The 15,461-nt window shown below is 43.2% G+C and overlaps 1 protein-coding gene across 1 annotated transcript in view; it reads left to right on the top strand.

Moving 5' to 3' along the window:
- The window catches only part of LOC135518629 (adhesion G-protein coupled receptor V1-like), a 277,743-nt gene that overhangs the window by 231,754 nt on the left and 30,528 nt on the right, over nucleotides 1–15,461 (top strand). The window contains 1 exon segment of the mRNA XM_064943812.1: nucleotides 2,444–2,601. Coding sequence (XP_064799884.1) covers nucleotides 2,444–2,601 — 158 coding nt within the window.

The raw sequence follows: 15,461 nt of genomic DNA, 5'->3' as shown, positions 1-15,461 counted from the left end.
TACACACACATACACACACCATACACTAACACGGCAAAGTAACTGCACTGTATTTCAGCTCATCAACCTATAATTATAATGTATTTAAAAGCTAAACTAAGATCAAATATGACACTGAACTCAGGGGGGTCTATTTTCGGCTGGCGTTAAGACGGCGCTAGTGTCAAACGGTCGTTCAATCACAATTTCCACCTGTTAATAAAGCCAGCACTCTGTTATTTTCAAACTGTTGCTCAAGGATTGGTAATTAACCTATCTTAGATCAGCTTGCTTGTGCTAAGATGGTAGTGGTGGAAATATTTAAGGTGTGTCTGCACTGCTTCTTGACACGCTGCTCGCTTAACCCAGAAGCACCAATGTGTCGGAGGAAACACTGTGCAACTGGTGACCGATGGCAGCTTGCAGGCGCTTGGCCCACCACAAGGAGTCGCTAGAGCATGTTGCGACAGGGAAATCTCGGCCAACCAAACCCTCCCCAAACCCAAACCGAAACGACGCTGGGCCTCATGGGTCTCCCGGTCAGTGTATTGTAGGCAGGCTTACATTATCTTACGTTTTGGAAGTGCGTAAAACCCCTCCATGATGTTGGCTACATGTGTCCATGCCCATCATGAAACGAGACATGAGAACCGGTGAACCTCGTATTTAGAAGATATTTCCCTGTAACAATTGCTTGAATTCCGTTTCATATTTTCAAAAACCCAAGTCCTCCGTAGGATATACCTAGCCTAGGCCTACTATAAAGAAGCATGGTTCAAGGGCAGTCTTTTTTTATCCTTACAATTTTATAATAGCATTACATTTTACATTTGTTTGTTTAAAAAAAATACAGATAGCTTGTTTTTCGTTTAATTTGACTAAAACCAAACATATTAGAATGTTTCAACATCCTGGTTTTATGTTGAGAACGTCTGTGGCGCTCATGCAATGCAACTTCTGAAGAAGTGTGAATGCGATCTGATCTGTAAAATGGTTCCCATGACGTTCATAAAACATTCTATTTGGCAGCACTATAACAGTGGACATTCTAATTTTCTCTTGATATTGGATCTTTGTCCAGCTACTGTGAAAAGTTATTGTTTTGTTTTGTTTCGCTGTCTTTTTAGGCCTTATCAATAATGAATTGAATCTTGCTTACCGATCATTTTTGGCATGTCCATGCTCAACCATAATGCAATTTTACAGTAGGCCTAGCTCCTTTATCAGTGTGCATGCTATGTAGGCCTATATATTTCCATATTGAAACCATGCAATTACTTACAACAATGTGGACTGCAAACAGGTTCAAGTTAATGTATTAAGCAAAGATGGGATAGGTCTAAAAATATATTTTTTTCTTTTGAAAGCTGTTTAACAAACTATAAGCGACTAACATTGGAATTGGAGTTGATTCAAAGTCAACACATAAAAGACCGTAAACACAACTAGAAGCAACCACATATTTAGCCATGGAGCAGGTTCTGATTGGCCAGTGAAGGGGTCAAGCCTCGACACATACAATTGATTTATTAATCAATATCCAGCCATTTAGCACCACCGCCAGCACTGCACCCATCTGTCTTGCTTGTTAAATTATCAAAAGATTTCTGACACACCCTTGAACTGATAGCACCACCACCAGCGCTTAGATTGACCATTGCATTAGGTTTGTTAAGATAGAGCCCAGGATCAGTATTTGACCAGAGCTTGGAAGAGAAGTGTTAGATGTTTTATTTGAAGTGGTCAGTGACAGTGGTGGATCTGATCCCCTACCAGAGAGTTCTAACCATTCCCTAACCAGCAGCAGAGGTGAGAGTCCTGCCCTTGTCACTTTGGCACCCTGAAGACTGGAGAGAATACAAGCGAGGGCAAACAGAGCAGATATATATATATATATATATATATATATATATATATATATATATATATATATATATATATATATATATATATATATATATATATATATATATATAAAGCTCTAACAAAACAAGACTCCATTTTAAAAAGGAGGGAAAATGTTTTGTTTGTCCCCTCCCGAAAGTCTTAAACAGAGAAACACTTTAGTGTATTTAGATGTTATCCCCAGGTTGCTTCAGAGCTGAACTAGTGGTGAGAGGGAGGTTTAACTTCATGTTTGTACAGAAAGGAAATGTCTTTGAAGCTTGTTATTAACTGGGAATTCTGAGTGTGTTGTGAAGGCTCAGATGTATCAGGGCCAAGATCCTGTTTAAGGATGTTGAAGCAACAAGATCTTGACCTACTGTAATGCAGCATAGTAAAATAACATAGCTTACGTTTGCTCCTTTCCTTAGCGGTTTACTGCAGGTTTTTTTGTAATAACACCCCCCGTCTCTCTCTTTTCCCCTCCTCCTCTCTCTCTCACTCTCTCCCTCCCCTCTCTCTCTCTCTCTCTCTCCCACCCCTTTCTCTCTTTCTCTTCCCTGTCTTTCTCTCTCTGCAGGTGTTTCATTCCTAATATCTATGCTGCTCTGTGTACAGCAGCCCTGGTGCCTCTCATCTGCCTGGTTGGGGTACTGGTGGTGTTTCTCCATGCCTACCAGGTCACACAGCAGTGGAAGGCCTACGACGACGTGTACCGCGGGCGCACCAACAGCTCAGGTATAGTACACACACACACACATCTTCCAGCTATAGGGCATGGGTTGGAGCATAGCAGCAACCTCCATGTCCCGAGCAACCAGACCATGTCAGAACACCTAGCCGACTGCATCGGTCAGTCTGTCGGCCTACTGCACTATTGGAGTACCTGTCCTGTGGCCATGTAGTAGTCATTCAGTGGTCTACAGTGTGTACAGTGGGCTCCAACATTTCTGGCACCCCTGACTGGCAATGCACAAACAATGCTGAAATAAATATAAACAATATAATTACAGAGAAACTCATAATACCAACATGTGAGAAATACTGTACTTTATTAATGTTTCAATGGAACCAACCAAAATTATTTATTGATTTAATTAAAAATCAATGTCCTCCAAATCAAGGTTTCACAATTAATGGCACCCTTAAACACTATTATAAATAACATCTACCAAAATTAAACCACACATTAAATTCCACTTATTTAAGTTTATCTAAGTCTTAAGGAACTATAGTGAGCCATTACATCACTTCCTGTTTCACTAGGGTATAAAAATGAGGTAACACACATGCAATATCCCGCTGTCATCCAACACCATGAAGAACAAAAAGAACTGGCAGTTCAAAAGAGACAGATGGTCGTAGACTTTCATAAATCTGGAAATGGCTACAAGAAGATCCACAAACTATTGAATATACCACTGAGCACTGTCAGGGCAATTTTTTTTAAATCTAAAGATATGGAACAGTTGAAAACCTCACGGGTAGAGGACGCAAATGCATTTTGCCCCCCAGGATAGGGAGCACGGTGGTGAGAGAACCAACAAAATCCCCAAGAATCACTGTGAAAAAATTGCAGGCCTTGGTGGTGTCTTGGGGTCATGAGGTTTCAGAAAGTACCATCAGACGCCACCACAACCACAGGCTCTTTGGAAGGGTTGCCAGAAGAAAGCCCCATCAGACACCACCTCCACAACCACAGGCTCTTTGGAAGGGTTGCCAGAAGAAAGCCCTGTCTGACCCCAAGAGTCTGCCAAACATCATTTAAATTATGAGTGGAGGAAGGTGCTCTGGGCAGATGAGACTAAAATTGAACATTTTGGTCAGATACAGCATCGGCATATTTGGCGTCGAAACAGAGATGCATACAAGGAGAGGCACCTCATACCCACGGTGAAATATGGAGGGGGTCAGTGATGTTTTGGGGCTGTTTTAATTCCAGAGTTCCAGGGGCACTGGTTAAGATTGATAGCACAATAAATTCCACCAAGTATCAGGAAATTTTGGCTGACAATCTGGTTGCCTCTGCCAGAAGGGGCGGCAGGGTAGCCTAGTGGTTAGAGTGCTTACCGAAAGGTTGCAAGTTCAAATCCCCGAGCTGACAAGGTACAAATCTGTCGTTCTGCCCCTGAACAGGCAGTTAACCCACTGTTCCTAGGCCGTCATTGAAAATAAGAATTTGTTCTTAACTGACTTGCCTAGTTAAATAAAGGTCAAATATATATATTTTTTTAAAGACTGGGACTTGGCCGTAGGTGGACTTTCCAACAAGACAATGACCCAAAACATACCTCAAGATCCACACAGAAATGGTTCTGTGACAATAAAATCAATGTACTGCCATGGCCATCTGTCACCAGACCTCAATCCAATGGAAAACCTGTGGGCTGAGTGGAAGAGGGCAGTTGATAAGCGCACACCCAAGAATGTGAAGGATCTTGAAAGGATCTGCATAGAGGAATGGTCCAAAATCCCTCCAAATGTGTTCCTTAACCTTGTCAAACATTACAGGAAAAAACTCCTTGCTGTTATCCTTACCAGAGGTGGTGGCACTAAGTACTAAATGAGGAGTGGCAATAACTATGAAACCTTGATTTTGGTTAAATTTATTTTGTATTAAATAATTGTATGATTTTGGTTGGTTCCATGGAAACATTAATAAAGTACAGTATTTCTCACATGTTGGTATTTTGAGTTTATCTCTGTAATTATATTGTTTATATTTTTTTAAAGTATTGTTTGTGCATTGCCAGTCAGGGGTGCCAGTCATTTTGGAGCACACTGTAGTAGTCATTCAGCTGGTCTCCAGGGTGTAGTAGTCATTCAGCTGGTCTACAGTGTGTAGTAGTCATTCAGCTGATCTCCTGCGTGTAGTAGTCATTCAGCTGATCTCCAGGGTGTAGTAGTCATTCAGCTGATCTCCAGGGTGTAGTAGTCATTCAGCTGATCTCCAGGGTGTAGTAGTCATTCAGCTGATCTCCAGGGTGTAGTAGTCATTCAGCTGGTCTACAGCGTGTAGTAGTCATTCAGCTGATATCCAGGGTGTAGTAGTCATTCAGCTGATCTCCAGGGTGTAGTAGTCATTCAGCTGATCTCCAGGGTGTAGTAGTCATTCAGCTGATCTCCAGGGTGTAGTAGTCATTCAGCTGGACTACAGTGTGTAGTAGTCATTCAGCTGGTCTCCAGGGTGTAGTAGTCATTCAGCTGGTCTCCAGGGTGTAGTAGTCATTCAGCTGGACTACAGTGTGTAGTAGTCATTCAGCTGGTCTCCAGGGTGTAGTAGTCATTCAGCTGGTCTCCAGGGTGTAGTAGTCATTCAGCTGATCTACAGTGTGTAGTAGTCATTCAGCTGGTCTACAGCGTGTAGTAGTCATTCAGCTGGTCTCCAGGGTGTAGTAGTCATTCAGCTGGTCTCCAGGGTGTAGTAGTCATTCAGCTGGTCTCCAGGGTGTAGTAGTCATTCAGCTGATCTACAGTGTGTAGTAGTCATTCAGCTGGTCTACAGCGTGTAGTAGTCATTCAGCTGATCTCCAGGGTGTAGTAGTCATTCAGCTGGTCTCCAGGGTGTAGTAGTCATTCAGCTGATCTACAGCGTGTAGTAGTCATTCAGCTGGTCTACAGCGTGTAGTAGTCATTCAGCTGATCTCCAGGGTGTAGTAGTCATTCAGCTGGTCTCCAGGGTGTAGTAGTCATTCAGCTGGTCTACAGTGTGTAGTAGTCATTCAGCTGGTCTACAGTGTGTAGTAGTCATTCAGCTGGTCTACAGCATGTAGTAGTCATTCAGCTGGTCTACAGCGTGTAGTAGTCATTCAGCTGATCTCCAGGGTGTAGTAGTCATTCAGCTGGTCTCCAGGGTGTAGTAGTCATTCAGCTGGTCTACAGTGTGTAGTAGTCATTCAGCTGGTCTACAGTGTGTAGTAGTCATTCAGCTGGTCTACAGCATGTAGTAGTCATTCAGCTGATCTACAGCGTGTAGTAGTCATTCAGCTGGTCTACAGCGTGTAGTAGTCATTCAGCTGGTCTACAGCGTGTAGTAGTCATTCAGCTGATCTACAGCGTGTAGTAGTCATTCAGCTGGTCTACAGCATGTAGTAGTCATTCAGCTGATCTCCAGGGTGTAGTAGTCATTCAGCTGGTCTCTAGGGTGTAGTAGTCATTCAGCTGGTCTACAGTGTGTAGTAGTCATTCAGCTTGTAGGAGCTACAATGGCTGACCCCCACCCCTTTCAACCTTGTCAGAACAGGTTCATACTGCCCTGTCCTTTACCCTCCAGAACAGCCTCAATATGATGGCTCTACTCTCCAGCCTTAGAGAAGACATCTCAACAGGACAGTGCCTTCTCATAACAACCGAGTAGGCGTTGTGTGTTGTACAAAAACAAAACAAACAAAAACATCAACAACAAGCAGCAGCAGTGTTTGGTTCCAAAGGGTTTCCTTGAAGAGCAACAGAGTGAGGAGAAGACAGCCTATAGCAAACTCACTCCTCAACAGAGTGAGAAGACAGCCTATAGAAAACTCACTCCTCAACAAAGTGAGGAGAAGACAGCCTATAGCAAACTCACTCCTCAACAGAGTGAGGAGAAGACAGCCTATAGCAAACTCACTCCTCAACAGAGTGAGGAGAAGACAGCCTATAGAAAACTCACTCCTCAACAGAGTGAGGAGAAGACAGCCTATAGCAAACTCACTCCTCAACAGTGAGGAGAAGACAGCCTATAGAAAACTCACTCCTCAACAGAGTGAGGAGAAGACAGCCTATAGCAAACTCACTCCTCAACAGAGTGAGGAGAAGACAGCCTATAGAAAACTCACTCCTCAACAGAGTGAGGAGAAGACAGCCTATAGCAAACTCACTCCTCAACAGAGTGAGGAGAAGACAGCCTATAGAAAACTCACTCCTCAACAGAGTGAGGAGAAGACAGCCTATAGCAAACTCACTCCTCAACAGAGAGAGCTCTATTCTTCCATCCCACCCACTCCAGCAACCCCCAGCACAGCCTGCATGACTGGCTCATCCACAGATGGTGGGTAGGATGTCCTTGTTCCAGCACTCTGTGGTAGGTTCCCTGAAAAGCCTGTTGAGCTTTCTTGTTATAACACACATCTAATCCCCAACCCAGGCTGCTGGACTATTTTTACTATGGCCTGCAAATCCAACCCACACACACACGCACGCACGCACGCACACACACACACACACACACACACACACACACACACACACACACACACACACACACACACACACACACACACACACACACACACACACACACACACACACACACACACACACACACACACACACACACACACACACACACCACTCATACCACTCATACCACTCATACCACTCACAAAGCAACCACGCATCTGATCAGGCACAATAAGGCAGCCTTGATTAAAGCTTTATGCAATGTGCACTTCAGTGCAAAACACATACAGCGCATTCAGAAAGTATTCAAACCCCTTGACTTTTTCCACATTTTGTTATGTTACACTTGTTGTTTTCCCTCATCAATCTACACACAATACCCCATAATGACAAAGCAAAAACTGTTGTTTTTTTTTTAGAAATTCTTGCAAAGTTATTTAAAAAAATAAAATAAATATCAGATTTACATAAGTATTCAGACCATTTGCTTTTGGCACCCGAGTGGCGCAGTGGTCTAAGGCACTGCATCTCAGTGCTAGAGGTGTCACTAAAGACCCTGGTTCAATCCCAGGCTTTGTCAAAACCAGCCGTGATCAGGAGTCACATAGGGCGACGCACAACTGGCCCAGCGTCATCCGGGTTAGGGTTTGGCCGTCATTGTAAATAAGAATTTGTTGTTAAATAATGTGCCTGGCTAAATAAAGGTCAAATACATTCAAACCGATTTTCATCAGTACATTGTTGAAGCACCTTTGGCAGCGATTACAGCCTTGAGTCTTCTTGGGTATGACGCTACAAGGTTGACACATCTGTATCTCCCATTATTATCTGCAGATCCTCTCAAGCTCTGTCAGGTTGGATGGGAGCCTAACTGCATAGCTATTTTCAGGTCTCTCCAGAGATATTCGATCAGGTTCAAGTCCGGGCTCTTGCTGGGCCACTCAGAGACATTCAGAGACTTATCCTAAAGCCACTCCTGCGTTGTCTTGGCAGTGTGCTGACGGTCGTTATCCTGTTGGAAAGTGAACCTTCGCCCCAGCCTAAGGTCCTGAGCGCTCTGCAGCAGGTTTTCATCAATGATCTCTTTGTACTTTGCTCCGTCTTTCCCTTGATCCTGACGAGTCTCCCAGTCCCTGTCCGCTGAAAAACATCCCGCAGCGTGATGCTGTCACCTCCATCCTCCAGATGTGATGCTTGGCATTCAGGTCAAACAGTTCAATCTTGGTTTCATCAGACCAGAGAATCTTGTTTCTCATGGTCTGAGTGTCCTTAAGGTATTTCAGTTTTTTTTTAAATTGTAATATATTTGCTAACATTTCTAAAAACCTGTTTTCGCTTCATCATTATGAGGTATTGTCTGTAGATCAATGAGAAAACTGTTTTATTTAATCCCTCTTAGAAAAAGGCTGTAAAGTAAAAACATTTGGAAAAAGCCAAGGGGTCTGAATATATTCCAAATGCACTGTACATACTGCAGGCTACTCACATGCACAGAGTGGGTAGAACACAGTTCCTTACGAACATAACTTATTCAATACACCCACATACAGTGTGGACACACACACACACACACACACACACACACACACACACACACACACACACACACACAATATCCCTGGTTTTTGTTTTGGTCCATCAGTATCATGAATCCAATCCCTCTCCATTATTACAAGGTATCAGTTCATTAGACTCAGACTGGCTGTGTTACTAGATATCAGTTCAGACTGGCTGTGTTACTAGATATCAGTTCAGACTGGCTGTGTTACTAGATATCAGTTCAGACTGGCTGTGTTACTAGATATCAGTTCAGACTGGCTGTGTTACTAGATATCAGTTCAGACTGGCTGTGTTACTAGATATCAGTTCAGACTGGCTGTGTTACTAGATATCAGTTCAGACTGGCTGTGTTACTAGATATCAGTTCAGACTGGCTGTGTTACTAGATATCAGTTCAGACTGGCTGTGTTACTAGATATCAGTTCAGACTGGCTGTGTTACTAGATATCAGTTCAGACTGGCTGTGTTACTAGATATCAGTTCAGACTGGCTGTGTTACTAGATATCAGTTCAGACTGGCTGTGTTACTAGATATCAGTTCAGACTGGCTGTGTTACTAGATATCAGTTCAGACTGGCTGTGTTACTAGATATCAGTTCAGACTGGCTGTGTTACTAGATATCAGTTCAGACTGGCTGTGTTACTAGATATCAGTTCAGACTGGCTGTGTTACTAGGTATGAGTTCATTAGACTCAGACTGGCTGTGTTACTAGGTATCAGTTCAGACTGGCTGTGTTACTAGATGTCAGTTAATTAGACGAAGACTGGCTGTGTTACTAGGTATCAGTTCATCAGACTCCGACTGGCTGTGTTACTAGGTATCAGTTCAGACTGGCTGTGTTACTAGGTATCAGTTCATCAGACTCCGACTGGCTGTGTTACTAGATATCAGTTCAGACTGGCTGTGTTACTAGATATCAGTTCAGACTGGCTGTGTTACTAGGTATCAGTTCATTAGACTCAGACTGGATGTGTTACTAGATATCAGTTCAGTCTGGCTGTGTTACTAGATATCAGTTCATTAGACTCAGACTGGCTGTGTTACTAGATATCAGATCATTAGACTCAGACTGGCTGTGTTACTAGGTATCAGTTCATTAGACTCAGACTGGATGTGTTACTAGATATCAGTTCATTAGACTCAGACTGGCTGTGTTACTAGATATCAGTTCAGGCTGGCTGTGTTACAAGATATCAGTTCATTAGACTCAGACTGGCTGTGTTACTAGATATCAGTTCAGACTGGCTGTGTTACTAGATATCAGTTCAGACTGGCTGTGTCATTAGGTATCAGTTCATTAGACTCAGACTGGCTGTGTTACTAGGTATCATTTCAGACTGGCTGTGTTACAAGATATCAGTTCATTAGACTCAGACTGGCTGTGTTACTAGATATCAGTTCAGGCTGGCTGTGTTACTAGATATCAGTTCAGACTGGCTGTGTTACTAGATATCAGTTCAGACTGGCTGTGTCATTAGGTATCAGTTCATTAGACTCAGACTGGCTGTGTTACTAGGTATCAGTTCAGACTGGCTGTGTTACTAGATAACAGTTCAGACTGGCTGTGTTACCAGATATCATCCCATTAGAATCAGACTGGCTGTGTTACTAGGTATCAGTTCAGACTGGCTGTGTTACTAGGTATCAGTTCAGACTCGCTGTGTTACTAGGTATCAGTTCATTAGATTCAGACTGGCTGTGTTACTAGATAACAGTTCAGACTGGCTGTGTTACCAGATATCATCCCATTAGAATCAGACTGGATGTGTTACTAGGTATCAGTTCAGACTGGCTGTGTTACCAGATATCATCCCATTAGAATCAGACTGGATGTGTTACTAGGTATCAGTTCAGACTGGCTGTGTTACCAGATATCATCCCATTAGAATCAGACTGGCTGTGTTACTAGGTATCAGTTCAGACTCGCTGTGTTACTAGTTATCAGTTCATTAGACTCAGACTGGCTGTGTTACTAGGTATCAGTTCAGATTGGCTGTGTTACTAGATATCAGTTCAGACTGGCTGTGTTATTAGATATCAGTTCAGAATGGCTGTGTTACTAGGTATCAGTTCAGACTGGCTGTGTTACTAGGTATCAGTTCAGACTTGCTGTGTTACTAGGTATCAGTTCAGACTGGCTGTGTTACTAGATATCAGTTCATTAGATTCAGACTGGCTGTGTTACTAGGTATCAGTTCAGACTGGCTATGTTACTAGGTATCAGTTCAGATTGGCTGTGTTACTAGATATCAGTTCATTAGACTCAGGCTGGCTGTTTTACTAGATATCAGTTCATTAGACTCAGACTGGCTGTGTTGCTAGATATCAGTTCAGAGTGGCTGTGTTACTAGATATCAGTTCATTAGACTCAGGCTGGCTGTTTTACTAGATATCAGTTCATTAGACTCAGACTGGCTGTGTTGCTAGATATCAGATCATTAGACTCAGACTGGCTGTGTTACTAGGTATCAGTTCATTAGACTCAGACTGGCTGTGTTACTAGATATCAGTTCAGGCTGGCTGTGTTACTAGATATCAGTTCAGACTGGCTGTGTTACAAGATATCAGTTCATTAGACTCAGACTGGCTGTGTTACTAGATATCAGTTCAGACTGGCTGTGTTACTAGGTATCATTTCAGACTGGCTGTGTTACGAGGTATCAGTTCATTAGACTCAGACTGGATGTGTTACTAGATATCAGTTCATTAGACTCAGACTGGCTGTGTTACTAGATATCAGTTCAGGCTGGCTGTGTTACAAGATATCAGTTCATTAGACTCAGACTGGATGTGTTACTAGATATCAGTTCAGACTGGCTGTGTTACAAGATATCAGTTCATTAGACTCAGACTGGCTGTGTTACTAGATATCAGTTCAGACTGGCTGTGTTACTAGATATCAGTTCAGACTGGCTGTGTCATTAGGTATCAGTTCATTAGACTCAGACTGGCTGTGTTACTAGGTATCATTTCAGACTGGCTGTGTTACTAGATATCAGTTCAGACTGGCTGTGTTACAAGATATCAGTTCATTAGACTCAAACTGGCTGTGTTACTAGGTATCAGTTCAGACTGGCTGTGTTACTAGATAACAGTTCAGACTGGCTGTGTTACCAGATATCATCCCATTAGACTCAGACTGGCTGTGTTACTAGGTATCAGTTCAGACTCGCTGTGTTACTAGGTATCAGTTCATTAGGTTCAGACTGGCTGTGTTACTAGATAACAGTTCAGACTGGCTGTGTTACCAGATATCATCCCATTAGAATCAGACTGGATGTGTTACTAGGTATCAGTTCAGACTGGCTGTGTTACCAGATATCAGTTCAGACTGGCTGTGTTACTAGATATCAGTTCATTAGACTCAGGCTGGCTGTTTTACTAGATATCAGTTCATTAGACTAAGACTGGCTGTGTTGCTAGATATCAGTTCAGACTGGCTGTGTTACTAGATATCAGTTCAGACTGGCTGTGTTACTAGATATCAGTTCATTAGACTCAGGCTGGCTGTTTTACTAGATATCAGTTCATTAGACTCAGACTGGCTGTGTTGCTAGATATCAGTTCAGACTGGCTGTGTTACTAGATATCAGTTCAGACTGGCTGTGTTACTAGGTATCAGTTCATTGGCCTCAGACTGGCTGTGTTACTAGGTATCAGTTCAGACTGGCTGTGTTACTAGATATCAGTTCAGACTGGCTGTGTTACTACATATCAGTTCAGACTGGCTGTGTTACTAGGTATCAGTTCATTAGACTCAGACTGGCTGTGTTACTAGATATCAGTTCAGACTGGCTGTGTTACTAGATATCAGTTCAGGCTGGCTGTGTTACTAGATATCAGTTCATTAGACTCAGACTGGCTGTGTTACTCAATATCAGTTCAGACAGGCTGTGTTACTAGATATCAGTTCATTGGACTAAGAATGGCTGAGTTACTAGATATCAGTTCAGAATGGCTGTGTTACTAGATATCAGTTCAGACTGGCTGTGTTACTAGGTATCAGTTCAGAGTGGCTGTGTTACTAGATATCAGTACAGACTGGCTGTGTTACTAGATATCAGTTCAGACTGGCTGTGTTACTAGATATCAGATCAGACTGGCTGTGTTACTCGGTATCAGTTCATTAGACTCAGACTGGCTGTGTTACTAGATATCAGTTCAGACTGGCTGTGTTACTAGATATGAGTTCAGGCTGGCTGTGTTACTAGATATCAGTTCATTAGACTCAGACTGGCTGTGTTACTTGATATCAGTTCAGACTGGCTGTGTTACTCGGTATCAGTTCATTAGACTCAGACTGGCTGTGTTACTAGATATCAGTTCAGACTGGCTGTGTTACTAGATATGAGTTCAGGCTGGCTGTGTTACTAGATATCAGTTCATTAGACTCAGACTGGCTGTGTTACTAGATATCAGTTCAGACTGGCTGTGTTACTAGGTATCAGTTCATTAGACTCAGACTGGCTGTGTTACTAGATATCAGTTCAGACTGGCTGTGTTACTAGATATGAGTTCAGGCTGGCTGTGTTACTAGATATCAGTTCATTAGACTCAGACTGGCTGTGTTACTCAATATCAGTTCAGACAGGCTGTGTTACTAGATATCAGTTCATTGGACTAAGAATGGCTGAGTTACTAGATATCAGTTCAGAATGGCTGTGTTACTAGATATCAGTTCAGACTGGCTGTGCTACTAGGTATCAGTTCAGAGTGGCTGTGTTACTAGATATCAGTTCAGACTGGCTGTGTTACTAGATATCAGTTCAGACTGGCTGTGTTATTAGATATCATTTCAGGCTGGCTGTGTTACTTGATATCAGTTCAGACTGGCTGTGTTACTAGATATCAGTTCAGAGTGGCTGTGTTACTAGATATCAGTTCAGAGTGGCTGTGTCACTAGGTATCAGTTCATTAGACTAAGACTGGCTGTGTTACTAGGTATCAGTTCAGACTGGTTGTGTTACTAGGTATCAGTTCAGACTGGCTGTGTTACTAGATATCAGTTCATTAGACTCAGACTTCCTGTGTTACTAGGTATCAGTTCAGAGTGGCTGTGTTACTAGGTATCAGTTCATTAGACTCAGACTGGCTGTGTTACTAGGTATCAGTTCAGACTGGATGTGTTACTTGCTCTCAGTTCAGACTGGCTGTGTTACTAGATATCAGTTCAGACTGGCTGTGTTACTTGGTCTCAGTTCAGACTGGATGTGTTACTTGCTCTCAGTTCAGACTGGCTGTGTTACTAGATATCAGTTCAGACTGGCTGTGTTACTTGGTCTCAGTTCAGACTGGCTGTGTTACTAGATATCAGTTCAGACTGGATGTGTTACTTGCTCTCAGTTCAGACTGGCTGTGTTACTTGGTATCAGGTCATTTAACTCTGACTTTGTTTTCGTCGCTCCCTCCAATGACAAAGGAAAGCCTGAATTAGTGGCAGTCCTTTGGTTGGCAAGCTGTTCATAGCCTCCCACTATTCTGTGTGTTTCCACCGTAGAGCAGGCAGATCCACCGTCCCTCACAAACACACACACACAAACACCTACACACACAACTACACCCCCATACACAACCACATTGTGCTGTTTTGGCTGACTCAGCATGCCTTTGACACTGCAGCCGTCTGTTCCTCGGGGCTTAGCACCCTGACACCTGAGGGGCACACTATAACACCCTCGCCAAACACACACACCAGGGGAGGGGTAATAGCAGTACAGCGATGTCAGTAAACAGGTTTTCAACAGCCTCTAAAGCTCCTTATTTACGCTGGCTGGGAGAGAGGCATGGCTCACTCTATTAAAAGCAGCAGACTCATTGAGAGTGTGTAAGGCACAGACACAGAGGACGGAGGTGTCCTTGAGGTGTGTCTGTGTGGGCGTGTGTGTGCGCACTTGTGTGTGTGCACTTGTGTGTGTTCGTGCACTTTATTTGTGTGTGTGTGTGGCTTGGAGTGTGTCCCTTGGAAGTTCCCTGCTGCAGGAGCCTGCTACACAGGAACAGAAGGTGACTCCATGCCCCCCTGCTCCCCAACCCCCAACTAATGTCCTTATAGAAAATCTTCCGAGCAAATCCAAAGAGGTTCAACTTCATCAAAGGTTTTGCATTCACCAGCCTTCTCATGAAGGACGATGATACAGAACATTTTCACAAAATAGCCCATTTCCTGCCTTGCCCCAGTCTCCCCTCCTACTACAGCTAATCCTAGCTTCAGTCCTCCTCAATGTTGTTTGCCAGTCAGTGCACCCATCTGGTATCATGTTACCATGATTTCATTCTCTGGTGAACCCTCTTTTAATTCGCAAACACCATGCAAATAGCAAATACAGGCCCGTTTATACCCCATGCAAATGCAGGCCTGTTTAAACCCCATGCAAATACAGGCCTGTTTAAACCCCAGGCAAATACAGGCCTGTTTAAAGGCCTGTTTAAAACCCGGGCAAATACAGGCCTGGGCAAATACAGGCCTGTTTAAACCCCAGGGCAAATACAGGCCTGTTTAAACCCCAGGCAAATACAGGCCTGTTTAAACCCCAGGCAAATACAGGCCTGTTTAAACCCCCGGCAAATACAGGTCTGTTTAAACCCCAGGCAAATACAGGCCTGTTTAAACCCCAGGCAAATACAGGCCTGTTTAAACCCCGGGCAAATACAGGCCTGTTTAAACCCCGGGCAAATACAGGCCTGTTTAAACCCCAGGCAAATACAGGCCTGTTTAAACCCCAGGCAAGTACCGCCCTGTATAAAGAGGGCCACAGTCCTCACATGCTCGATTGTGGACTCGACACAAAGCATTTTACTTTTCCTTGTAAACAGACATTACATTTCAATGTTGTGTTTTCATTGGATATAGTTCTAGTATTGTACGCTATACGTTTTCTT

This window comes from Oncorhynchus masou, chromosome 1 (assembly GCF_036934945.1).
Source record: "Oncorhynchus masou masou isolate Uvic2021 chromosome 1, UVic_Omas_1.1, whole genome shotgun sequence".
NCBI classification, from domain to species: Eukaryota; Metazoa; Chordata; class Actinopteri; order Salmoniformes; family Salmonidae; genus Oncorhynchus; species Oncorhynchus masou.
Note: the sequence above shows the minus strand (reverse complement) of the source record. Positions and strands in the feature narration are given on the sequence as shown.